Source organism: Phyllostomus hastatus, unplaced genomic scaffold (assembly GCF_019186645.2).
Source record: "Phyllostomus hastatus isolate PE091 unplaced genomic scaffold, TTU_PhHast_1.1 phas_scaffold_385, whole genome shotgun sequence".
Classification (NCBI taxonomy): Eukaryota; Metazoa; Chordata; class Mammalia; order Chiroptera; family Phyllostomidae; genus Phyllostomus; species Phyllostomus hastatus.
Window position 1 is genome coordinate 14897371 of NW_025334026.1, and position 26419 is coordinate 14923789.

General features: G+C 53.3%; 1 protein-coding gene across 2 annotated transcripts in view; it reads right to left on the bottom strand.

Annotated features, from left to right (window-relative positions):
- The window catches only part of COL26A1 (collagen type XXVI alpha 1 chain), a 176218-nt gene that overhangs the window by 124686 nt on the left and 25113 nt on the right, over positions 1-26419 (bottom strand). For both annotated transcript variants that reach the window (XM_045819488.1, XM_045819487.1), the window contains exon 2: positions 9682-9804. In XM_045819488.1, the coding sequence (XP_045675444.1) occupies positions 9682-9804 (123 nt within the window). The remainder of the gene's footprint in view (positions 1-9681; positions 9805-26419) is intronic.

The window sequence follows — 26419 nt, forward strand, 5'->3', positions numbered from 1 at the left end:
CCTCAGTGCATTCCAGATAGGCTTCAGTGTGGCCAGACTCTGTTACACAACCACACCCTCCCCTCGCTCACCTGCACACTTTGTCATAAAAATATCATCAAAATGTAATGAGATGATGCTGACATCATAGCTTTCTGCAAAGAGACGCCCCACCAAGGACTGTGGCCCCTCTGGTCCCCAAATCTAACTATGCAGAAACCCCTCTCCCTGCTCTCGCCCGGACTTAACACTGAGAGGGGCGGGCGGCAGGTGGGCACCGGTGCAGGCGCCCCAAGCACTTGGGCAGCGAACTAGCTCTGGTGTCCTCTCACCAGCCACTGCGTGCGCACTTGACGTTTGTTATCTCTTCTCAGAGTCACAGCCAACTCACAGGGCTTAGCGCAAACCAGACACCAGCCTAGAAATGCCGCAGCACAGGCACTGAATCCCCAGGAGCTTCTCGAGGTGGGGCCGATCACCATTTTTATGATCAAAACAAGTGAGACCCTAACCTCTTCTCTTCCTACCCCCACCTCCCACCCGCACACTGTGCGTGGACCAGCCTGTGCGTTCCAGCTCCATCCACAGCCCCCACTCTCGCCAGCAGCCCTCTCTCCTGCCCCTTGGGGCTCGGGATGTGCCCACCACAGGCACAGTGCCCCAGATTCCGGGAAGAGGCCAGTGCAGGCCTGAGGCCACTCAGGGCTGTTTAGCCTGGTGCCCAGGTCTAGAAGAGGGGCACAGGGTCCAGATGGACACACCCCCTGGTCTCATGGACTCTTTGCCCCTCCAGGGTGGGCATGGCCAGAGGAGGGCGAGAGTGGCCTCGCTACAGGGCAAGGCCCAAGACAAGGGTTCCCTTTGCAGGGTAGAAAGGTCAGAGACCCTAAGAACGCTGATCTGTGACTCGGCGGTAGGCAGGCTCCTGGTCATGGCCAAGTACCATTCCACTTTTCATGGCTCCACAGATGGCTAAGTGTGACAATCCTGCCCCTCTGGGAAACTCCAGAGCTCTAAGCAAGCAGGGACCCTCCCAGGCACAAGCATGACAGGTGGTGGAGCCCTCACTCCCACCTCACCCCCTCTGTGCCTCCTACACGCTGTTGTGGGCCCTCGCTGCCCAAGGTGCTCCCGTCATGGGGAGAAGGGAGTCAGCTGGCAGGACAGGTGGGGACATCATTCCCTCTAACTGGAGGCTTTCGGACTGGGCACTGCAGAATCCAGAGGAGTGGCCAGCTAAGCCCCAGCCCCTCGTCTGAGTGCAGTGGGCCTGTGTGACAGGCCTTGTGGCCCCTCCCGATTCACCTATCCTCACCATCCACCACGGCCCAACCCCATGCCAGGGTCTGGAGGAGCCCCTGAACCCCTCCCTCCATGGCCACCTGTGTCCCCATTCCCCAACTGTTCCCTCCCTTTACGGTGAGGCCCTGCCTCAGTTCAGACGTCACCTCCTCACAGGAGCCTTCCCTGAGCCCCCCTCAGGATGAGGGACCTCTCGAAGCAGACTGGCTTACCCTGGACCGCAGCCATCATTTAGAAACCATCCTTTACTTGCCCCTGGGGTGCCATCGCCTCAAGGACAGACAGACAGACAGTGGTGCACCCTCATTTAGCCAGGACCTGTCATGCAACCAAGACTCCAAAGGAAATGAGTGAGTGAATGAGTGAATGAACGAATGGTGAGTGAACAAACAAGTAAGATATTCCATGTACCCTGGAGGGTTTCCTGGGGGAGGGGGTTTTCCTAGCACCCCAAAATCACGTTACGTATTTTGAGGCAAAGCTAAGCTCATTTGTAGGAGAAACAGGGGTGACGCAGCCATTGCCCATCCTGAGTGGTGGGAACGCAGTGCAGCCCTGTGCCCCGGGAGGGGTCCCGACACCCCCACAACTCCACCCAGGGCACCCTGTGGTGTCCAGGTGGTTGAGCGGGTCCGTCAAGAACCATTTATAAGCACAACTCCGTGCCAGGCCACTTCCTTGGTGCAGCTTATGGTGAGTGAGTGGACTTGGGGAGAGAGAGGGGCTGGGGCCTGGCCCAGGTGCAGACACTCGAACTGAGAAGACGGCAGGAGGGCAGCAGACAGCCTGGGATGGGCGCAGCACTCCCGACCTGGCCACTCACGGGCCCGGCGAGCCCAGGGCTCCCGACGACACAGACACACAGGTTGGAGAGCAGCGCCTCCCCTCGCTCTCACTCCTGCCCTCACCCACCGCCGGCCCTTCCCCACCGGCAGGCTCTCCGCCCTTGGGCACAGACAGGCTAACCATGTGGACGCCTCCTTCCAAGGGCTGTCTCCACAGGCTCGCACCCAAAAGCTGCCCCCTGGAGTCAAGGCCACTGTCATGCCCACTCTGACCTAACTCCAGCAGCCACTTACTCCTCATCCCTGAAACCCTTCCCACCCTGTCCATGCACGCTCTGGAGCCACTCTCTTCTGACAGCCAGGCCGTGCCTGGGTCCCCCCTCTGTCCACATCATCACCGCCACAGGAGGGAACTGGGATGGGGCCACCTTCACTCTTAAGCCCTTTTTCCAAACAGGGCCAGAAGAAGGAAGATCGAAAGGCCCTTTGGGGCTCTCCAAGCTTTCCTGTTCATCCCTTTCCAGGTGGAAGGCCCACAGGTGCACACAGGCCTGGGGAGGCCTGGTCCCAAAGCCCTCGGTTAAATACGAACTCCCCTAAGGCACAGAGCTTCTCTGGCCAAGGCCCCCAGCTGAGAGGCCCTCTCCTGCAGGGTGGGAGCACCCCAGGAAGTGGGGGAGTGGAGGCAACAAGGAGGGGTGAGGTGAGTGACCTTGACCAAGTTTGGATTGTCCTCTCCAGACACTTGCTAAGCACCAGGGCTCTAAACACAGACAACAAACCCCCCCTGCCCTGGAGGGAGGGACTCCAGCAGGAAAAAAAGGGCAGGCAGACAATTACCTAAAGCAAAAAGCAAGTCCAGCTGTGCCCTAGAAGAGGACAAGTAAGATTCCGGGGGACATAACTGAAGGACTGATCAGTTCTGCCTGGGAGGCTGCAGTGGCTTCGAAAAGGGCAGGCTGCAGCTGGACCTCTGAGTCGAAGAGGGAATTCACTGGCCAAGAGTTAAACACACCAGGAACACTCACTAACCAGCACCTTCCTCCCTGGAATCCTAACAACTGCACTGTGAGATCAGCTCCTGTTTTAGAGATAGACTCAGAGAGGGTAAGTAACTTACTCAAAGTCACACAGCTGGTCTTTTTGGCTCCGCTCACCTAAAAACAGAAGACCTTTCAAAGGGAGCGGGAACAAGCATTTAGTGAGATCAATAAGAACAGCATATTCCGGATGCACTGATTTAGGCAGGAGTTCAAATGCTGTTCCCATCAGGAGACAAAGGCAATAGGTATTTATGAGGAAGGGATGGGAAACAATCACATCAATTTTTTAAAAAGACATTTCTATTGGTGCAGATTAACATAACACAGGGAAGTTAGTCCTAAACAGTGTTTTTAATTCTTAGTCCAGTAATCATCCATCAGTAGTCATAATAGCTATTTTCTTGTTATCTTTGCAAACAGTGTTTTGGTTTGTTGTTGTTGTTGTTGTTGTACTGCAGACTGCTAAGGCACAGCCCAAAGGTCGTGTTGCCCCGTTTTGACGTCCCAGAGTTTGAGACACACACATGCAGCGTAGTTCCCTGGCACGGCAGCTCTGGCTCCACTTCAAAGTGGCTCCACTTGCTGTATTTTTTTTTGGACACCTCCAAAGCCCACCTCGCTGTGTACGTCCCACCACCGTAACAGGCTGGAGAAACAGTCAGGACAGCAGGGAGACGGGACACACATAGAACAAGTGTGAACAGAATGCCACAGAAAGAGAGGGCGAGTGAACTGTTCCCAGGTCCGAGAGGAAAACTCCTTCCTCGAGAGTCAGAAATGAAGAAGGAAACAAGAGAAGTGTAAAGGGGGCGAGGGGCAGCCTGAGTTCAGTGGGTGCTGCTGAGGTCGTCAGCCTTTCTCTTCCCCAGTGAGAGGCCGACTGACTTCCACGCAGACACGAGCACGTCTTCATCTCAGATGGCGCCCTTGGTGCGCGCCTGCGCACACTGAACTATAACACACCACGGGGGTCCTGACAAATCTGCACCAGCTTTCGTGAAAACGAGTCGTCTCTCCTCTTTCTCTTTCTCTTTCTTATGTGGTCATGACACGAAATCTAGATAGTTAAGCGACAGAGGCGCTAGCTACCGCTACCATAGCCATCACGCTGCAGTATATAAATGTATCAAACCAACGGGTTGCACACCTCAAACTTATACAATGTTATATGTCAATTATACATCGGTTCTAAACAAGAAAAGAAACTTAGGCTATATCCATGACCCAGAGAGTGCAGCGATGGTTAAACCAGCTTAAGAGCGGGGTCACAGGAAGAGGAGAACTGGGAGAGGCAGTTGACAATCACACCATGATCAGACGCCATCAGGCTTTCCCTGCAGAAGTTCAATTCTAACAGAAATTCTAAAGCATCCAAAAATTTTCAAAGGATGAAGGGAGCAAGAATTGGGACCCACACAGCTTCAGAGAATGGTGAGGGGAAACAGACAAGAAACACCCATGTAAAACCCATGTAAATGTGGAGGCTGAAATGAGGCAAGACAGCCAAGCAGCCAGGACTGTAAGCAACACCGTATGGCGCAAGGTGGCCACTGGCCTCGGTTGGGGTTCGTCACCTGAACGTCAGGGCGAGAAATACAAGCTCAGAGCTGCCCCAGCCTGGACGCCCACCAGGAGCTGCCTGCGGGCCACTGGCCTGAGATCTGCTCCATAGCTCAGCCACAGCCCGGCCTCAGTTCAGACCCTCAGAGCACTTCTTACAAAGTGTCTCTCCAAGATTTATTTTGAGATTAATAGACTTCCATTATCAAAGTCTCTTTTGGTAATATCATCTATTGCTTTTAGCCCGAAGCGTTGTGGCACAGGGAGAAACGGGCCCAGAAGACAAGGTCCTTACCTGAAAGTGCTCCCAGGAACCTGCTCCTCCCAGCCCCTCCCACCCTGAGGCTCTGCTCAAGGCATCAGCCAGGCGCACACACTCACTCTCGCAGCAGGCATGCTCTTTAGAAAACTGTAAAGTTATGCTTTTAAAAAACTACACAAAGAAGCATAATAAGAGTACTGGGACAGAGCTAGACAATCCTGAGCCTTTTCTTTTTCTGTAAATGCTCCCTCCATGGGATGCCCCCTGCTTAGGAAGGCCCTCCCGGCAAACAGAGACCACCCACCCCGTCTGGATCCCACTCTCAGGGTGCCGTGCTCTCACACAGCAGTGATGGCAGACACGCCCGTGCCCCTGTCTCTGTGCTGGTTTAATTAATGCCCCCCGCCACCCTGGACTGTCAGCTCCCCACGCAGGGACTGGTCTGCATTTCCACACCACACTCTCCCTGGGGCCTGCATGCAGAAGGTCAACAAATGTTTGTTTATTTGTGGAAGGAAGGGAGCTGGCCCTTGAAACCTCAGCAGCATCTGGATGGAGCCTGTTTGACGGACCAGAGTCAAGCCCAGCCAATCTGCTGTGACCATCCCTGTGACCTTGGACAGGTCACTCTGCCTCTCTAACAGAGCTGTGCCTGCCTTCCTTCCTCCACCTGCCCACCCAGCAGTCCCAAGACCACAGACGGGGTGTACCCCAATCCTAACTCAAAGATGAGTTACTGATGAGAAAGAAAAGTATATTAACCCCTCTTCCCTTAACTAGTAATAATAATAAAAGTAGCGATGATAATGAAGACAAGAAGTAAGGAATTCCTTTAAAAGAATGAAAATTATGTTCTACTCAGCAAAGTCCCTGCTGCAAAGGGAAGGCTTGTGGCAGATGCACGTCTGCTCTGGCTGAACACCCTGTTCTCAGGTCCTGACCCGAGGAGAGGGCGAGACCTCTCTGAAAGGCCCGTAAGCCCCCAGACCAAGCACTGGACCCTGAGGCTTCTGAAACAATGTTCAGATAATTGCTTAGGTCATAAAGCAAAAGGCAGTTGTGAAAAGTAATGATCATTGCAAATGTTTAAAGTCAAGGTCAGCGATTCAATAGTTAGCTTGTTCAGCTTTTCTTAAAGGTGTATTGCCATATGTAGAAAGGATAAAAACCACAACTTCAGTTTGAAATTTTGAAAGCCAGCCCCTATTCCTGTCCTTCCAAGGTTTCCCAGTAAAGAAAATCCTAATAGTTCACGTTCAAACCCAAGTTCAATTGCACAATGGTGCGTGTGCATGTGTGTGTATGTGTACACACGTGCACGTTTTTTGCTCCACCCGGGTAGCTGACTACAGTGTGCACCCAACACATGGGATTGTAGTTAACACCCGATTTGGCTAAAATATGTAGAAAAAATAGAAACACACAACTCTTCATGTTTATGCCTCGACTCTGAAGACAATATTAGTTTGCTGAAGTCAAAATTCCCGATCTTGAAAATAGCCGTTGCCAAGCTTGCCCGCCCCACCCCCTGCCCCCCCACCCCCACCCCCGCCACCCAGTGCACACAGCGAGAGCAGCAGGAGTCGGAGGGGTGGGCTGGAGCACACACAGCCTTGCTCTCCGTGGCCTCGCTCCAGGGCAGCCGGCTTCCGTTTGAAGAGCAGGGCAGCCCCTCTGGAAGTGAGCTGGGAGCTGAAGGCTACCCTGTCAGGGTCCTTTACAGACCAGACTCCAAGAACTCTTCTTCTCAGAAGATGTTCCCAAGATAATGAAGGGGTCACCTGGTCATCTGAAGCTCCCCGCCGATGAGAAGGGCAGAAGAGCCTCAGGTTCTGCTTCTGGGGGTGCTGTGTGGGGGGAGACGGCAGGTCTCCGCACCCCTCCTGAGATGGTAGGGGGCAGTTCAGCCTCCTTTTCACCATTACTGACCCAGTGACCGTGCCTCTAACACAGCATTTAAAACCAGTCTTTTGTTTTATAATTTAAAATGGGCAGATGTATCTATTTACTTAGCCATTTCCCTTGCAAAACAAGCTATGTAAAAACACTTGTTTACAATGGAGACCCCAAGGTAAGAACCTCTACCATTTAAAAAAATGAAAATAAGGATACAAAATTAATATTCAGAAATCAGTTGCATTTTTATACACCAATAATGAACTAGAACTATCAGAAAGAGAAATTAAGAAAATGATCCCATTCACAATGGCATCAAAAAGAATAAAATACCTAGGAATAAATTTAACCAAGGAGGTAAAAGACCTGTACTTGGAAAACTGTAAGACACTGAAGAAGATACAAATAAATGGAAGTGTATAGCATAGTCATAGATAAGAAGAGTTATCATCATTAAAATGTCCATACTACCCAAAGCAATCTATACATTCAGTGCAATCCCTATCAAAATCCTAATGGAATTTTTCACAGAACTGGAACAAATAATTCTAAAATTTATATGGAACCACAGAAGATCCCATATAGCCAAAACAACCTTAAAAAAAAAACCTGACTGGTGTGGCTCAGTGGATTGAGCGCCAGCCCATGAACCAAAGGGTCTCTGGTTTGACTCCCAGTCAGGGAACATTCCTGGGTTGTGGGCCAGGTAGGTGCCCAGTCAGGCAACATGGCTGGGGTGTGCAAGAGGTAACCACATACACACATTGACGTTTCTCTCCCTCTCTTTCTCCCACCCCTCCCCTCTCCTCTGTCTAAAAATAAATAGATAAAATCTAAAAAAAAAAGAACAAAGAACAAAGTTGGAGGCATCATGCTACCTGATGTCAAACTACACAATAAGGCCATAGTAATCAAAACAGCATGGTACTGTCATAAACACAGACACATGGATCAATGGAACAGAATAGAGAGCCCAGAAATAAGTCTATGCCTGTGTGGTCAGTTAATCTATGGCAAAGGAGTCAAGCATACACAATGAGGTAAAGACAGTTTCTTCAGTTGATGACGCTGGGAAAACTGGACAGATACGTGCAAAAGAATGAAACTGGATCACTTTGCTACAACATATACAAGAATAAACTCAAAATGGATTAAAGATCTAAATGTAAGACCCAAAGCCATAAAACTCCTAGAAGAAAACATAAGCAGTAAACTCTTTGATGTCACACTTGGTGTACTATATTTTTTTGGAGATGTGTTCTCAGGCAAGGGAAACGAGAAAAAATAAACAAATGGGACTACATCAAACTGGAGTGTTTGCACAGCGAAGCAAACCATCAGCAAAAAAGAAAACCTACTGAATGGGAGAAACTATTTGCTAATGATATGTCCAATAGGAGTTAATATCCAAAATATATAAGGAACTCATTACAACTTAACACCCCCCAAAAAAAATACCCAAAAAGTGGGCGAGGCATCTGAATGTAAATTTCTCCCAAGAGGACATACAGATGATGGCTAATAGACGTGGGAAAAGATGCTCAAGTCACTAATCATCAGGGGAATGCAGATTGAAACCACAATGAGATATCACCTCACACTGGTCAGAATGGCCATCATCAACAAATCGACAACAACAAGCGTTGGCAAGAACATGAAGAAAAAGGAACCCTCATGCACTGCCGGCAAGATAGTGAATTGTTGCAGTCACTATAGAAAACAGTATGGAGGTTCCTCAAAAAATTAAAAATAGAACTATGACATGACCCCATAGCTCTACTTCTGGGTGTTTATCCAACAGAAACCCAAACACCAACTCGAAAAGACATGCGCCCTGTGTCTGCCGCAGCGTTGCTCGCGGTGGCCCAGATGCGGAAGCAGCCTCAGTGTCCGTCAGTGCGTGACTGGGTGAAGAAGGTGTGGTTGGTGTGTGTGTGCACGTACACAATGAGATATCACTCAGCCACTGAAAAAGAATAAAATCTTGCCATTTGTGACAATATGGTGGGACCTAGAGGGCATCATGCTAAGTGAAATAAGTCAGACAGAGAAATTCAAATATCATATGATTTCACTTATATGTGGAATCTAAAAAAAAAACAAAATAAAACTAACGAAAAAACAGAAACAAACTCATAGACACGGAGAACAAACTGACGGCTGCCAGGTGGGAGGGGCTGAAGGTGTGGGTGGAAAGGGGACGGGCACAAACAGCTGGTCACAAACCAGTCCCCGGACGCAGAGTGCAGCCCGGGGAACGCAGTCGGTGACGCTGCGGCAACTGTGTGGTGTCAGGGGCGCTGGACCTGCTGCTGTGACCATGTTGTAAGTTATGTAAATGTCTCGTTTATACATTGTACACCTGAAACTAATACTATTGTGTGTCAGCCATAATTGAATTTTTTTTAATTTTTAAAAACTGAAGAAAAAAGAAATCCCTCCCTGTGAATGCTGAGAGCCCTGAAGCTACGGTCCAGGGTGGGGCTGGGGAGAGACGGGCTGGAGGCGGGCTGGACTTGCCAGGGCTTCGCAGACGCCAGAGCCGGCTGGCTCCGTCTCCAGCCTCAACTGGCCCTCTCCCGCCTCTTCCATCCCCTCGCCCTACCCGTGGACCACTGTGAGTTTCTGCCCATCAAACAAACGCCTACTGGATTGTGAGGTTCTGTGAAGATGGGGAGCAAATCCTTTTCATTTTTGCACACCCACAGCCCCCTCACACAAAAGGTGCCCCATCAATGCATGCTTGACTCTTGCTTCTAAGCACCGACCCGCCGCCCCCTGCAGCTGTGCTGGGTTGGATTCTTCCGAGGGAGCAGAAGAGAAGGGCAGAGCCAGCCAGCCCTGCGGCCTTTACCTCACAAGGTTGGCACAGGGCCCGGGCCACCGGCAGCTCTGGTACACGCGCTGGACCACTGTCTCCGAGCCGTTCTGCACCTGGCAGGACACTGTCCGTGTCACCGTGTGATGGCACCAGTGCCTGTGGGGAGAACAACAGTCACGTCAGCACTGACTGTTCCTGGGGTGCCAACTGCTGGTCGAAAGTCCCCTCCACAAGCCTGGGCGCCCATCCTCCTGGGTAAGGGGCCCACCGAGACCCCCTGTTCAGGTCTAAGGGGAAGGGAGAGCGCCACCCCTTTTGGCTACCAAATCCTGGCATCATCACAGTCGTAAACGCCCCACGCAGAATCAGTGACAAAGGCTGTAGCCCTGCCTGCCGGAAAATCCCACCCCAGTGGGAAAAACAGACGAGGAGAGGATTACAACCCACAGGATCAGGGGGTCACAGGTTCAACCACGTCACGAGCAAGGGAGCTACAAGGACAAAGCAGGACACCCGGTCCCGGTCCTAAGGAAGCCAACCACCTGCATACTGAAAGGTAGGCATCAGCTGACCAGAAGTGTGGGGACATGAGGGCGGGTGGCATCAGCAGATGAGGGAGCAGTGTGAGCAGAAGCAAGGAAGTGAGATGGACCGCGAGAGCAGCTACCGCACCAGGACCTGAGTGCAGTAGGAAGGGGAGGAGCCAAGGTAAAGAAAGAGGCCCGGTACCTGCCAGGCTAGATGTGGGTCTGAAGGAGTCGGCGGGAAGCCACTGAAGGACTCTGAGCAGGGAAACGACTCACATTGGCCTCAGGTTATTGTCAGAGGACTGCAGTGGAAGGAGCCAGACAGGTAGGACCCAGATCCTCATCCCTGCTGGTATCAAGAATCAGGTATGGGACTCACCTGTTTTGAGACAGGTGGGGTCAGACTGTCTAAAAAGCTAATGACCTCCAGGAGAAAGTAGGACCCTCTCAAGGTCAGACAATGAATTCTTGAACACTCTCTACCTTGCACCTATGCCACCAACACTCCAAAAGGCAAAGTCACAGTAAACAGAGAAACAAAGATAAGCTAATGGAAAACCCCAAATACCAGGAATTCAAATTATTTGAGAAAAAAGGGAAGATCATGAAAAAAGGCACCGACAAGACAGAGAATAAATCCCACCTCAGGAGGAAAACAGTTAATAAAGCAAATAGATGGAAATGATTTTTAAAGCATAATTAATGTCTTCCAAGAGATAAGAGAACTTTTCATTTATAAAAATACTATGAAATGAAAAAATTAGGTATCTCGTAAATGAATGTATAGCTATGAGAATGAAAAGCTCAACAAATGGTCTGAAAAACAGAATGGACACCACTGAAGAGTGAGCTGACGAGCTGGGAATCTGAGCCGCAAAATTTGCAAAGACGAGCTGCAAAGGAAAAACGAGATGGAAAATGTGGGGCGAAGGTGAGGGACCTAGAGGGCAGAACAAATTCCAGTATGTATCTGTCAGCCGCTGCAGAAGAGGAGATCAGAGAGAACAAAGGGAAGTGTATACGTGAAGGAATAATGAAGAGAATTTCTGAGAACTAAAGAGAGACGTGTGGTCCTTCATTTGAAAGGGCCCACAGAGTGCTAAGCAAGAGGAAGAAAAACAGACAGATTGTGGTGAAATTTCAGAACACTCAGGATGAAGACAAACTAAGTGCTATAGAAAGAAAAGCCAATTACCCTGGCTGGTGTAGCTCAGTGGACTGAGCACCGGCCTGTGAACCAAAGAAAAGCCAATTACTTACAACTGATTGAAACTGGAGTTCTTACCAGCAACATCAGAATCAAGAATATAGTTGGCACAATTACTTCAAAGCTCCTAGAGGAAATATTTAGAACCCAGAATTCTACACTCGGGTAGACTCTCCTTCAAGGACAACGGTGAGATAAAGACATTGTCAGATGTTCAGGAAGTCAGAAAGTTATGAGTCACCTTTTCTCAAAGAATTACTAAAGGATGGAATGTAGCAAAATAAAATGAAAAACATAAGAGGAATGTATTAAATGTGAGAAGCAATTATGAACAAAGAAACATGAAAACAATAACAGCCTAGCTCTAAACCCAAGATGACTGCAAAATGGACGATGGTTGTATGGGGGACAGAGGGAACCCAAAATTGCTGAGATTTTTGTCTTCTTCAAGGAAAGGATATAGAAGCAGCTAGACTTTAAGTGTAGTAGAAAAGTGTACAATTAAATATGTATCTTGAATTTGAAAATAAATACTGTCAAGGCAAGAAAGAAGACACAAAACTGACCAACCACAAAAGAAAAAAGGAAAACAGAAAATTCCATAAACCCAACAAAAGATTGGAAAGGCAAGAAAGTAGCTACAGAAAACAGAGCAACTAGAAGGCCATGGAGTAGAAAGGAGAAGAAAGGAATTAAGAAAGATGTAAGCAGAAATGAATGAAATCGTTTAAAAAGCGAATCAACAAAACAAAAAAAAGGTTTTAAAAAATCAAATAGACCAAGCATAGACAATTTTTAATGAGAAACAAACAAAAGACATAGACATTAAGAAAAAGAAAAAAATTCCAAAAGAGATTAGAAATTGTAAGTAAATATGATGTATGATCTTACATCAAAATGTACCGAAATCTTGACAACTTTCTGGGAAAAATATACAGTACCAATACTGGCACAGCCAAAAATGCCACAGAAGAAAACAAAAATGTAGTCCAGAGTCAGTGCCTGTCCCCAGAGGCACCAGGAGACTTCATGCCAAACCTGGTTTCCCCACCGACCTTCTGTGTGACTGGGGCAAAGTGATGTTCCCCTCTCTGCCACAGTTCAATGAAAAATTCTACCTTTCCAGGTATTGTGAGTTCTTAACTCGCTCAGCCAGCTCAGTGGCATGCAAACCATGCACCACTACATACAGCGAGGTGTCATTATCGATGCGCTGGCTACTGAAACCCCGCCCTGTTTGTAAGAGCCTAGGGCTGGTCCTTCCTATTTTGCAGCTGGCAAAGGAAGCACAGGAAGGTTAAACCTCATTGCCCACAGCTGAAATCGGAGGCCAAGCTAGGAAGGGGATCCAGCCCGTCTGCCCGGGAGAATAGCAGGGTCCCACCTACAACCCCAGACTCCTGCCTCCGCAGGTTACTCAGGGAAACTGAGTCTGGAGTTTGTGTGAGGCATCAGAAGCCTGCGCCCTTCCTTCCTTCCTTCCTACCGGGGAGCATCAGCACCATCTCCGTGCGAGTCTCTTCAGGATGAACTTCTGTCCAATCCAAGGAGAGCACTCACTCCCCCCGAGATCTGCCCCTGGCGGTCTGGGACAGACAGGCTGTTCAGCCATCTCTGAATCACACTGGGCCAGGGCTTTCTATAGGGAAATGAGCTGTGAAGTCTAAAACATTTCGAATGCCTCAATTCATCATCTCCAGACATTTGATCTTTTAATGGGCTGTAAATGGCTTCCCAAATCAAAACCTGGCCAAAAACAACGAAATGGGCAGGCAGAGAAGAGGAGAGAAGGCTCCGGGGCTTTTCAGATGGAATTCAAAACCCTGTTCACCTGCAGGCACCAAGGCTGGGAAATCTGGCCACCTCCAAGGACCCCTGCGTCCGGCGCGGTGTGTGTGTGTCTCTGTTTGGAGGGTGACATCATGCCGCCGCCGTGCTCACCCGCACCCATCAGCGGTGGGGGAACAGGGCTGTATGGGCTGCAGATCACCCTACCCAGAGCCTCCCCTGGCAGGAGACGTCCATCCCTTTTACGACCCCCCTGGAAGGATGGTCCCGAAGCACAGAATTTGGGAGTAGCAGGGCTGGGCCCTGATTGCCAAGGAAGCGAGGGCGCCCTCCTCAGCAGCCTGAGGATGGGAGGGGATGGGCATCCGCTTCGGGCATCATTTCAGCGATGTTTCCCCATCATCTCCCCTCCCCCTCCCCGGCTGAGCTCCCGAGAAGGGTCCGGGATGGGAACCTCGCTCCCAGCCTTGGAGACAGACCGGCTCCCCTCCAGGTCCCTTCCTCACAAAAGAGGCCGGTTTCCGGACGGGAAGGAGTGACTGACTCGGCCGTGCTCTGCCAGGCTCACGGCCGCTCCCGCAGCAGCTTTCGCTCGCTAAGTGTTTGGCTCCCTGGCTTGGCGGAGCAGTGAAATCCTTAATTTAGGGTCCTTTGGGAAAACAAGTGCTAAGTGGCTTCGGGAAATTATGTCACAATGGAATGGAGGAGCTTTCAGGACACCCCTGGCCCATGCCCACCTCTGAACACAACTAACCAACCTGTCTCCGACGCTGCCTGCCACCCAGGGAGACGCCACTGCAGCAGCCCCTCCTGCCCACGGCCCTGGTCACCCCCCCCCAATACAGTGCCTGAGCCCAGCTTTCCTGTCTGAGCTTTGCTTTGGGCCCTCATCCTATGCTTCCCTTCCATCCCCAGGACCCTGCACTCTGAGCCGAAACCGAGCCCCAGCGCTCTGACAACGCCTTCCCTCCCCAGCCTGCCCCCACCGGTGTCCCACACTCTGCTCCACCCACACACGGAGTCACCTCGGTGCTCCCTCTCATAGGTGCCTCACTTGCTGTGCTGTGCTCACACTTCATCATAGCCCCTGGGACACCTCAAGTCCCACCATTTCAGTCTGTCCAATACTGAGCCCGTCACTATCCAACCCTAAGTCGCTCCATCTTGGTGACCAGCGCCACTGAGCTCCAGGTCCCCTTACCCTGCCCCCAGGAGCACATTGCCCCAGACTCCACCTCCTTCCCCTCTCACTCCCTGTGGCCAGTTAGTGCCCATGCCAGGCAAGTGTACATTCTGCACCCTTCCCTGTCCCCGCTCTTCCCATGGTCCTGATTCGCATGCTCTTCTTTCACCCTCAGCCTCAGCCCCTGCCGGTCTCCCTATATTCTCCTCTACCTGCCACCAGAGGGCGCTCCCTCAAACACAAATCTGGCCCTGCCATCTTCCTCCTTGAAACTCTTTGTTCCCCATCCTCTACGGTTCCCACCCACCTCCCAGGTTCCACCTCCCGCCATGCTCCATCTTGTCATGCACACTGTCACGCTGTCCTCCCTGGCATGTCATCCCACCTTCTTCCACTCGGCCAGTTCTTACTCACCCTACGAGTCTCCGTGCAGGCTCCAACCCCTCCAGGAAGCGCACCCTGACCCCCTGGCCGAGAAAAGGATGCTCCACAGGGCCTTGTGCACACACCCGTCCTAGCCCTTGTCATGCCAGAAGACTACAGACAGGCTCCAAGGACGGCAGGCTGGGGGCAGACCTCCTGCAGGTGCGCTGGTCTGACCCCAAGCCCTAGTCCCAGAAGGGCACTCCAGATGCCTGAGGCCACACCCATGAAGCAGACCCCATGCTGCCTCGGCCGGTCTCCAGGGAGATGCAGGCGGAGGAGCCAGATCCCAGCCCCCACTGAGGAGAGAGTAACTGGCACGAACAGCCAGCCCCGCTCCTGATCACACAGAGACCCTCCCCTGCAAGTGGTCAGCCAGGCCGGCCCCTCCGGACCCGGCGTGTGGTTAGCAGAGCAGTTTCGCATGCTGGTGTGGGCAGAACCATGTGTCCCCAAGGTCATGTTACAGCCATAACCCAAAGTACTTCAGAGTGTACTTGGGGACAGGGTCTTCAAAAAGATAACTAAGTTATAATGAGGTCCTTAGGGTGGGTTCTTATCCCACATGACTGGAGTCATAAAAAGAGGACACTGGGAAGTAAATACGTGCAGACGATGCGAAGACACAGGGAGAAGGAGGCCGCCTGCCCACCAAGAAGAGGCCTCAGGAGAAGCCCAACCTGCTGACCCCCGGATCTGGGACGCCCAGCCTCCAGCACTGTGAGGGAACTAGTTTCCGTTGGGGAGGCCGCCCCCTCTGTAGAGCTTTGTTGTGGCAGGCCCAGTAAACTAACACACACGTGTGACCTCACTTAATCCTCTCAACATTCTCAGGTAGAAACTTTATAGAGAAGGAACCTGAGACTCTAGAAGAGCCTCAAGGTCACCCATGAGTTAGTGGTCTGATTAGGTCTCGAAGTTCAGACTTCTAATTCCCAACTCCGTGCTGCGCCCAGCTTGCCCGTGAGGTCTGTGGGAGTCAGAGAGCAAACACAACACCCCCTTGGAAGGCCCTGAACAGCCAGTCCCTCAGGGGGCCCTCTCACTTGCCCAACGAAAAGGAACTGTCCCCACCCCACGCGAGAAACCACTCTGTCGTGGTCGAGGGCAGGGGAGGCCACAGCAAGGCTCCTGGTGAGGGCCTGGAGCTGGTCCTGCTCCCTGCCCTCTCCCCTCTGCAGCTACCTCAGTCAGACCTTCATTCGCCCTCACACAGCCCCGGGCAGTAAGGACGGTTATTATTCCACTTTTACAGATCAGGAAACTGAGGCACAGGACAAAGTGTCATAACATAACCAAGGCTGCCCAAGAGGTCAGTGGCCAACCAAGATTCAAGCCCAGCCCTTAGCCACCTGGCTACATGGCCAGGTTGACTTGAAGTCCACGCCAGAGTGTCCGGGTCTCCACGTGCAGCCACGGCACCAGGAGAGGTGGGAGCAGCAGACGGAGATGGGGGCGGTCCCACTGAAGGGAACTGCGGAAGACCAGGAGCTGGCAGACACAGGGGAGCCTGGGTCTTGGGAGAGAGTCAGGATCCAAGTTAGATCTCCCCAGCCCCGAGCAAGGAGCCAAATCTAACAAGATGAAACCTGACCAGGCAAACTCGGAGTCTGACATCGCGGCCCCGAAACCCAGCCGACAAGCCCCAGATGGGGCGTACAGGTTCGCGCCAACAATAAGTTCGGTGTGAGTCAGCGGTGTGTGCTGTGGCTTCCAAAACACAAAGACAATCTGAGACCATCTTAACAGCATAACACGGAGAACACCCCTGCTCCCTTCCCTCCCCTCTGGCCAGCCACGTGTGGCAGACGCCGGGCTGTGCCACCCAGGTCCCCTTCAAGGAAGAACCCTCAGCCCCAGCTGCCAGACGGGCTGTCAGCAGGCATCTGCCAGCAGCCCCCCTCCCAGGGCTGCCTCAGCTGCCCAGAGCAGCTCTCCCAAGACCGGCGCTTCCCAGGGTGGTCCTCACTTAGTGCCTGCTTGTCAGGGCAACTCTGAAGGACCTTCCCAGCTGCAGAGCTCCCCAGGAGGCCACTGGAAGCTGTCACTGGGCCTCAGCTGTTCCTTCTATGCCCTCCTGCTTCTGTCCCCTCCCTTCCACAGGCCTCACTCCTAAGAGCCGTCCCAAACGCACATCTTCCATGTTGGAGCCCTCCTCAGAGTCTGTTTCCTGGAAACCGGGCCTGGTATTTGCCGTGAGCCCCAGCAGGAAAAAAGACAAACCACCATCCAGCGCACTGGAGGAGAGGGCTGTGTGGGCCGTCCTGCGAGCCACTGACAGCGCTCCGTGAGAGGAAGGGCTGGCCTGCGGAGCGCTGAGCATCTGTGGGACGAGGACGAGCCAGAAGCCCAAGATTTGGGGGGGGGGGAGACGGGAAGGCCCCGAGCCCTCAGAGGCGCATCTGCGGTCCCCTGCAGGGGAGGACTGTGGCAGTGGGTCCTTCCACTACACCGATCAGAAACAAGCTGAGAACCGTGGAGGGAGAGGGCAGCTCTGGGAGTCCCGCTCGCCAGGTACCGGCAGGGGAACCGGACGAGCCTTGCTCACGAGGCCCCAGAAGCCAAGAGTCAGGTCAGAACCTTTGGAAGGTCAGGAGGAGCCGGCTCCTGGGAGAGCCGAGCCGGCCGTGGGTGCAATGAGCTGCCCACAGTGGTGGCCGTGGGTGCCGCGTCCTGGGAGGGATGAGCAGGGCTGGGCACCCACTGGGGGAGGGAGGGAGGGGGAAGATACCCAAGGGATTAAGAAGTACAGGGAATTGGTAGTTACAAAACAGTCAAGAGGATATGAAGTGCAGCATGGGGAATACAGTCGACAATATTGTAATAACCATGTGTGGTGTCAGGTGGGCGCTAGATTTATTGGGGGATCACTCCATAAGTTATATAAATGTCCAACCACCATACTGTACACCTGACACTAATACAATATTAAATGTCAACTGTCATTGAAAAAATTTTTAAAACCCACCACTGACCCGTGAGGAGCTTGCAGACACACACTGCTGGAAAAAAAGGGGACACGTGGAAAGTGTGACTAGCGGGGAACCCTCCAGTGGCCAGGGCAGGGGAGAGGCGGACAGAGGCCGGGAGTTGAGCCCAGTTGGGGTAAATGGACACAGTCCACAGTTCACGGGCGCACTCATGGCCACAGTCCCCCCCCCAATGACTTTCTCCACCATCTGTCTCCCTTTCGGGCACCCTGGGTCCGAGTCAGGCCAACCCTTGGCCACCACACGGTCTCCCCCACTGAGTAGGCGTCTCTCTCTGTGCCTGGTGTTTCCCTCCATCCCTCCCCCACCCGACCGCCACTCAGAGGTGCGGTTTTGTTTGGGCAGGAGTAACGGAGTGCACGTCACACGGAGTCCCGCTCAGATGTTAGGGCACAACAACCAGTAGGTGTATTTGCAGAAGCAGACAGATTTGCCTGCATTTCCTCCCAACTGTGTGTACTGGAACCTTCCATTGGGAGGCAATCTGGGGAGGAATTTAGGTAAATTTCAAGTTGCTGATTTTTAGCAGGAAAGGGCGCTCATCTGAAAGCCTCACAGAACTGACCCAATCTTTCCGTCAAAGCAGGAGGGTGGTGCCCTGGGCTCCGGGGTCCAGCTCTGAGGCCCCAGGGAGGGACGTGTGGACTCGTGTCTGTGGGAGACGGAGGGCCGAGGCACCCCAGGGAGCACAGCCGTGCCGCAGGCAGCCTCGCAGCTTCCTCCCACGTCACCACCCACTGCACTTACTCCGTAGCCCCTGCCACCGTGGGGACTTCCTGAGGCCTCCCCCACCAGACGGAAGGGTGGGAAGAACCCTGCATGGACCACCAGCCCCTTACGGACTGAATTTCCCCTTCACATGGGGGCAGCTAAGGGAGCTGTGATTTGGCCGAAAGGACCGCGCAGGTTTGAGCATTTCAGTAGCTGCCCGCAGCAACTTCCACTACTAGGCGTGCGGGGTCGGCAAGGGGTGAGAGGGCGGTGCCCGGTGCTTTCCGTGGGACCAGCGTCCCCACCCCATCAGGGAGACCAGGTGCTAGAAAACACTCTGGCTACGCAGAACCCAGGACCAAAACTGGAACCGACCAGCACTTTCACCTAGTAAGGAGCCTCACATTTGTTCTGAACCAAGGACGGTCCTCAGGGTCCAGCACGGCCTGTGATGCATTCATTCAGAGCGTGGCCTCTGCAGGAACCAGAGCTTCAGGTGCCCAGGAGCAGGGCAGGGCCCAGCGGCTGTGTCCTTCACAGCCCCTCTCTCAAAACCAACGCTGCCTCGGGTCCTGCGGGGACCGGCCAGGGCACGCACGCATAACAGGCTTCCCCGGGACGCTGCTGCGGAAGGTCAGGGATCCCGTCCACCCATGGAAGTCGGGCAGAAACATGAGTTCTGACGTTCACTGAGCACATGCGACGTGCCAGGCTCTGCAGCAGCCTCTGACACCTCTCTCCGCCCCCCAGTCCCTGTAAAAACCTGCAGTCAAGACTATCACATGCCCGTGCTCCAGAAGGAGCCAGACAGGCTAAAGAACTCCCCCGAAAAGGAAAAATGTGTACTTAGTGGCGAGGTTGGTTAACATGCTGGTGCGAGCTCCTTACTCCCTTGCAGACCACACTTGGAGGGACCTCGCTCTCTCCCACTTCTATTTCCTGAAACACAGAGAGGCTGAATGGCCCGGCTCCCCTGTCCAGCCCAGGCCCCAGCAGGCCTAGTTGCTCTGGGTCACACGCTCACCCCTGGGTCAGTTGGCTGTGAGGTAAGTCACATGGCACAAAACAGGGGCCCCGGGCCCCCTGCAGTAGGCACTCCGTGCCGTTAGGACAGACTGTGAGAGAAGCAGGGGCAAAATGATCTCCTACATATGACACGTGTACCCCCAACAGTTAACTTCTCCTCCTCCCTCCTTGCTAACAGAGCCCCAGTTTTCACACTCTGGGTATCAGTACGTTCAAGAAAGGTGGGCAAAATCACAGTCTCATAGATCAAGGTTTGGGCATATTCACTCAGTTCTGGTTAATGATAAGTAAGAAAGTCAACTGAGAGGCATCTGGAAAACATTATCCCCCAGGATGGAGGGGAAGTTGCAAGAACAGAAGCTCATTTTTATTTCTGTGCACAGTTGTGTGAGGATGTGATGCCTGGCGCTATGGCAGCCATGAGAGCCATGAGGGAAGACAGCCTGGAGAAGGCACAGCAAAATGAGGGTCTTTGAGCATTTGATGCTGTCAAATTAGTCAATCTTGAAAACACCCCTTCTTCCTCCCTCCCTCCCTTCCTTCCTTCCTGGATGAAGGACAATGTATCTGTTGGGTTCTCCCTGTCTCTCAGTGGTTAAAGTCTACCCCATGGGAACATTAACTCCTTTTACCCTTCTGGGACACCCATTTCTTAATATGTGTAACATTAAACCTTGTTGTTTAAGCCCACGTCAGCAGGGTTTTTACAACTCACATCAGAAAGCATTCTAACCAAAATAACCTGCCGTCAACGGCACAGGAACGTGAGGCCAGGAGGCCGAGTTTTGTCCTTCTTACACCACTTACGGCCTACACAGCTTTGCGCAAGTCTTAACTCCAGAGCCTCAGTTTCCTCATCAGCAAAGTGGGAGCCCAACTTCACAGGGCTACCGGAAGTCTCAAGAGCAGTAACAACTGTGTGAATATCATCTGTGGACTGCAGAGTTCTAGACAGATAGGATGGGTTACTATTAAACTCTAAATGATTGTACTTCATAATGGAAATGTAATCACAATCCTGAACCAGCTCAGTCTCTTCTCTTTAAAGAAAAGAAGAATGTGCTCTTCACCCACCTGGTGTCTGCACTGTCTCTCCACTAGATCACCTTCACGGACAGTCTCAGAGCCTGTACCTGGGTCAGTGGGGGTCACCTGGGATGGGGGGATCTTCACTGCTCTGACTTGAAGATGTTTCACTTCCATAAACTTCACCACAGCACGTGCCCCATGCCTCCCTCCGCAGACAGCCAGCCAAGGTGGCATCAGTCAGCATTCCCACAAAGGGCACAGGACATGGGTGGGGCCAGAGAGCCAGCCTCCCGGCCCAGTGTTACTCTGCCTAGCTGAATGGGCTTTGCCAAGCCTGAGCCTCATTGCCTTATCTATAAAACGGGAAAAGCATGCAACCTGAGATCAACAAATAAGTGAATGGGTTAAGTAGCCTGTCACTGGTAAAAGAACGCCCGTGATAGTCACTGGTGTGGTTATTACTGCAAGCAGGTATAGCCACAGGCCACACAGTGGGCTGCTTGGCAGGGAGGTACAAACCCACTGAGGCCCCGCCCCTGGGCAGACAAAATGCCAGTCTCTGAGTCTCAGCTGCAGCCTGCGGAACAGGGGTGGGACACTTCCCCTGGAGGGAGGGACACACAGAAAGGCCGCCACTCCCATGCTGCCGCTGGTGTGCCGGGGGAGCTCCCCTCTGGGAAGCACTCAGAGTTTTGTTCAGGTGCACTTTCCAGGAAGCATCTTGCTGCGGGCTCAGATGGAGAACTGTGAAAGCTCTGCACCGCAAGGAGCCTTTCAGAGAGCATCTTGCCCCAATGCCCTTTCTACAGGTGGACAAACAAGGCCCCGAGAAGGGGACCCAAGGTGGCACAGTAAGCTGGTGACAGAGTCAAGCCGGGGGCAGAGTCAAGCCAGTGGCAGAGCCGGGAAGAAAGCCAAGACTCCAGTGCTCCTAATCTTCTCCCACCCTCCTGCTGTCGGTGGGGCGACGGGTTCCCAATGTTCACTTGAGGGGTAAAAAAATAAAAATAAAAACCCTGATAACAATCTGAGGAATGTGACTGCTGAGAGGGGCTGGCTGTGGAATTTGGCATTTGATACCCACCAGAGGGTCGCACACAATTGTGACCTAGCCACTCTCTTGTGAGCGGGACACCCCTGGACCTGCATCCCTTCCCAAGAGAATGAGGGCGCCTTGCAACCCACAGCTGTCTGAGCCTCTGAGGAATTCCCCAGGCCCCCAGAAGGGCAGCCACCGAGGACTCCAAGGGACTGATTCTTGGAGAACGAACGTGACATTCCGAATTCAGTCCTGCCTATTCTTTGGGGTCTCCTTCTTTCCTCAAACCTGCCTTCTCTTCCCGCCTCTTAGAGGTACCTTGCTACCAGCACTAATCGTTGCCTGCTAATGAGACCCCCTAGCAGGCAGAGAAAAGGTGGGTTAGACACCGCTGGAACTGCATTTTCCCTCTGAGACAAGCCAGTGGGCTCCAGAGCTCTTCCTCACAAGAGCTTCCAGAGCCCTGGGTGGGAACGGCTGAGACCTCACACCGGGCCTGTCCCTCTCTGGGCCTCCACCTCCTCTGCAGCAGATGGAGCGGGAACACAGGAACGGCAGCGACACAGTACAATACAGTAGAGGGGCCAGAGCAACAAACACCGCCTCCCCCCAGAAGTCAGACAGCTGGGAAACCGGACTGGCTGAGTGAGTGGCCTCTTCGTGCCCTCCAGCCGGTCAGGGCCAGGTTTCCACGCCCACCGGACCGGAGGTATCAGGAAAGCCTTAGCCCTACAACCTCTCCGGGCAGGTAGTTTGCCAGCAGCTGGGCCTGCAAAGTCATCCCCAAGCCAGGGCCCGGTGAGCATCTCCGACACAGCAGTGCCACCTGTGCGAGGCATGTCCTGTGCAGATGTGCACAGCTGTGCACCTGCCCCGTTGAACTGCCGGCTTCCAGAGGCAGACACTCAGTGGGTCTCCCTGCCTTTGGTCCGAATGTGGCACACGGTGTACATCAGCACCTGTGCATTGAGCGAACAAATGAACGAATGAAGAGGTGCGGAGTTGGTGTGGACTGTGGTCTGGAAGGTCCAAACTCCACCCCCAGCTGCCATCCGCTGAGCGTCTCCATAACTGAGAGCCCTCTGGTAGCCCCTCCCCAGCTCCCCTAGAACACGGGCCCTGTGGGCCCCTACCCAGGCCATCCCCTATCTGGGCTTCCGGCCCCCGGGAGCCAGTCTCTTCCAGGAAGCCCCTTCCCGCCCTCCCCACCTGGCCCCTCCTCTCTCAGATGCATGCTGCCCCTTTGGACAAGCCTGACCCTCTCCTTTCGGTCCCCACAACTCCGTCCACCCAATTAGATCCACGACTATCCCTCCCAGGGCACTCAGTGGCTCCTACCACTGTCTCCATCTCTCTAGTCTGAGAGCAGAAACCCTCTCGGCTTGTGTCTCCACGGCACTGTCTGGGATCAAGTGGGTGACAGGTGAAACGTCTTCGAATGAATGAGTTCAATGGCAGAACTGAATGCACATAAACTGTGTCCTGGAAGAAGCAACTTTAGGATTTTTACATTCAAATTCTAATGTATTTAACCATCAGATTATTTCCCATAGGAAAGCATCTTTAAAATTAGACTGAGGGGTGGTGGGGAGGGGTGGGACGGAAAGGCAGAAAACTGTACTCAAACAACAATAAAAAGAATGTTAAAAAATAATAATACATAAAATTAGAATGGAAGTCCATTGGAAACAGGATTCTTTACACAAATATGTGCCCACATGTAGAGACTGTATATAACATGAGAGAAGAAATGCCGCCCCGTGCAACACACAGGTGTGTCTGAGGAAGACGTGTGTCTGTGGCTGGGACACGGGGAGGGCCCCCGGCTCCTGGCTCTCATGTGACCAGGCGTCACCCCGAGGGCACCCTCAGGAGCCAGGTTACAGCGAACAAAAATGAGACAAGGACCACAGGTCCCTCCCTCCCCGACCTCCACTCCCCTCACCTGTAGCACAGGTGTGACCTGAGGCACCTTAGACAGCCGACCCAACCTCTCTGTGCTTCGCCCCCACGCACTACATTAGGATAACGGTGCCGAAAGGGCTGCTGTGACGTGGAGTGACCAGGCCCTGCGGGGGCCCAGAACAACGGGTAGTGGTGGCTAGTCTCACCCACACCCATTCGTCCCCTCCCAGGACGGTGACCGGGCACCGAGTGGTGACTCATCTGAATGCCCATTGTGTTCTGTTAGCTCTACACTCACGTTGTCAGCTCTGATCTGGAAGATTCCGACCATGCTGAGCGTGTTAGGGCGCCGCCCACCCCCAGGGGAGAGTACCCCACGGTCCCTGGGACAGCTGCCCCTCCTGGCACAGCCGCTCCAGCCAGGCAATTGATCTAATCAGATGGACCCCCCATTATGACCTAATGATGAAAGACCTCAGTTCAGGGCTGTCCACACCCCTCCCCTGCAGAGACCCTCTGAGGACTCTATCCCCGCTGTGGGGAGTGAGGACAATGAAGGAGGAAACTGACACCCACCTCCCTGGCACGGAGGACGGACCAGGAAGCGGGAGCGGCAGAACAAACAGTGCGGAGAAGGCCTTGCCCGCCTGCCCACAGTCACCGCGGTGGCTGCCGGAGCCGGAGCCGACTGTTGCTGTTCCTGCTGGTCAGGCTGTGGGACTCGGACCCCTGGGGGCTGCCCGGGCCTCTGTGACCTGCTGGCTGGCCCAGGGCACTAACTGGTCCAGCACCCAGCTGCCTGCGTGTGGATTTGGCCGCCCCAAACCCAGTTAAGAGGCCCCGACTGGATTTGGTTGCTGAGGAAGCTCTGGGGTCTGTATTCCTGCCCCTTGGTGGGAAAAGCATTGGCCTGTGAGTCAGGAAATGGGGGATTCACACTTGTTCTACCTGTAACTCTGCAGGTAACCTGGGGTAACTCTTAAATCTCCAAGCCTCAATCTCCTCATTGGAAAATCACAGGTTCAAACCAAGACTCTCCAGCTCTTACTCACCAAGAGACTGTGAAATGGGTGTCAGGAAACTACCCAAATGTCCAGCGAGAAGGAGGAGAATGAATAAAGTGTTGAACTCACACAACAGAACACTACACAGCAGAAGAATAAACTTGACCCCAACAACATAAGGGAGTCTCAAAGACATAATGTTCATGAAAGAAGACAAAACAGTTTATACTGTATGATTCTGTTTATAAGAGCAGACAGAGCACCCTAGCCAGGTGGCTCGGTTGGTTAGAGCATTGTGCTGATAGGCCAAGGTTGCAGGTTCAGTCTCCAGTCAGGGCACATACAATAATCAACCAATGAGTGTATAAATAAGTGGAACAACAAATTGATGTTTTTCTCTCTCACATACTTCCTCTGTCTCTGTCTCTCTCTCATCAATACATTTTTAAAAGATTTTATTTATTTTTAGACAGAGGGGAGGGGAGTGAGAAAGAGAGGGAGAGAAACATCAGTGTGTGGTTGCCTCTCGTGTGCCCCCTACTGGGGACCTGGCCCACAACCCGGGCATGTGCCCTGACTGGGAATCAAGTTGGCGACCCTTTGGTTTGCAGGCCGGAGCTCAGTCCACTGAGCCACACCAGCCAGGACTCTCTCATCAATAAATTTTTTAAAAGAAGAAAAACAAGAACTAGAACAGGCAGAGCTATTCCACGAAGGAAAAGTCAGAGAAGCGGTCGCCGGTGGGCATGCTGCCGGGCGCAGGCGCGCAGGAGCCCTCCGGCGCTGGCAGTGCTCCCTCCCCAGGTCTGGGAGGCGGTCATGCAAGAGTGCACCTGCAGAGAAACCCATCAGGCTGTCTGGTTAAGTTTGTGCCTTTTACTGTATTTCAGTGATGCTTTGGGGAAAAACTTTTAAAAAACATAGGACGGGGCTGATCTAAGCTATTTAGTCAGTTAACATCCATTGGGCCCTGTAGACCCCAGACGCTGCAGGGCCACTGGCTGACGACGCTGGGAAGGAGACCTGCAGTCTGGGGAGAGGATGCAGATGACACACAACACCACCGAAATAGGAGGCAGGTGACCAGCACAGGCGAGCACTTGGGCTGCTGGGGCAGCCCTGAGGGGGAGTGCCTGGCTCCACTGGGGAGGGACAGGCAGGTCAACCCTCCACAGCACAGGGACCCTGACCCCAAAGAGCCTCACCCCGGGCACCCACAGACCCCCATCTGTCTTCACTCCTTGCTCCTCTGCCTCTTGGCCTGGCAGCCCGGGCCACCCAGCAACTCCCCAGGCCTGGTTACAGAGGGAACAACCCCCAACCACAGTGAGGAGCCCCCTCAAAGCCACAGCCCTGTCTGGACAGGCCCCTCCATGCTGGTGGCCATTTGGCCTTCCCTGGGCTCCCCCCTACCCCGCTCCTCCCTGCCTACACGCAGCACCACCTCCCAAACCACTGGGGACACTGAGCCTGCAGGAGAGCACTCCCAGCTCTGCTGTGACCCCGGCCCCCAACCCCCATGTGCTCCACTGGCCCTCACTCCAGCAATCAGGATGCTCCTGGCTCTCACGTCAAAGCCTGGTTCCCGAGCTTCGTGCCCCTGCTCTTTGTGCCCCTGCCACAGTTCTCAAAAGAGGAATCCACACTTACGGGGTCAGCTTCCTGCCTGGACTCGCCCCTTGACCTGCAGGCCTCCTGTCGCTTCTCCACCACCAACTACACCTGCGTTGTCCAGCCGGGGCCTCTTCTCTGTCCTCTTCCCAGGCCTCTTGGTGACATAACACTTCTCAACTGCGGCCTCCTAAGTCTCCCCTCGAGATTCTCTGAGCTCCAGCAGCACCTGCTTTTCCTCCTCCCTCCCTGAGCCTCACCTGGAGGCTGCAGCCCCCGGTCCCACGAAGCCTTCCCCTTCCCCTCTGTGCCTGCCTTGGGGGAGCCT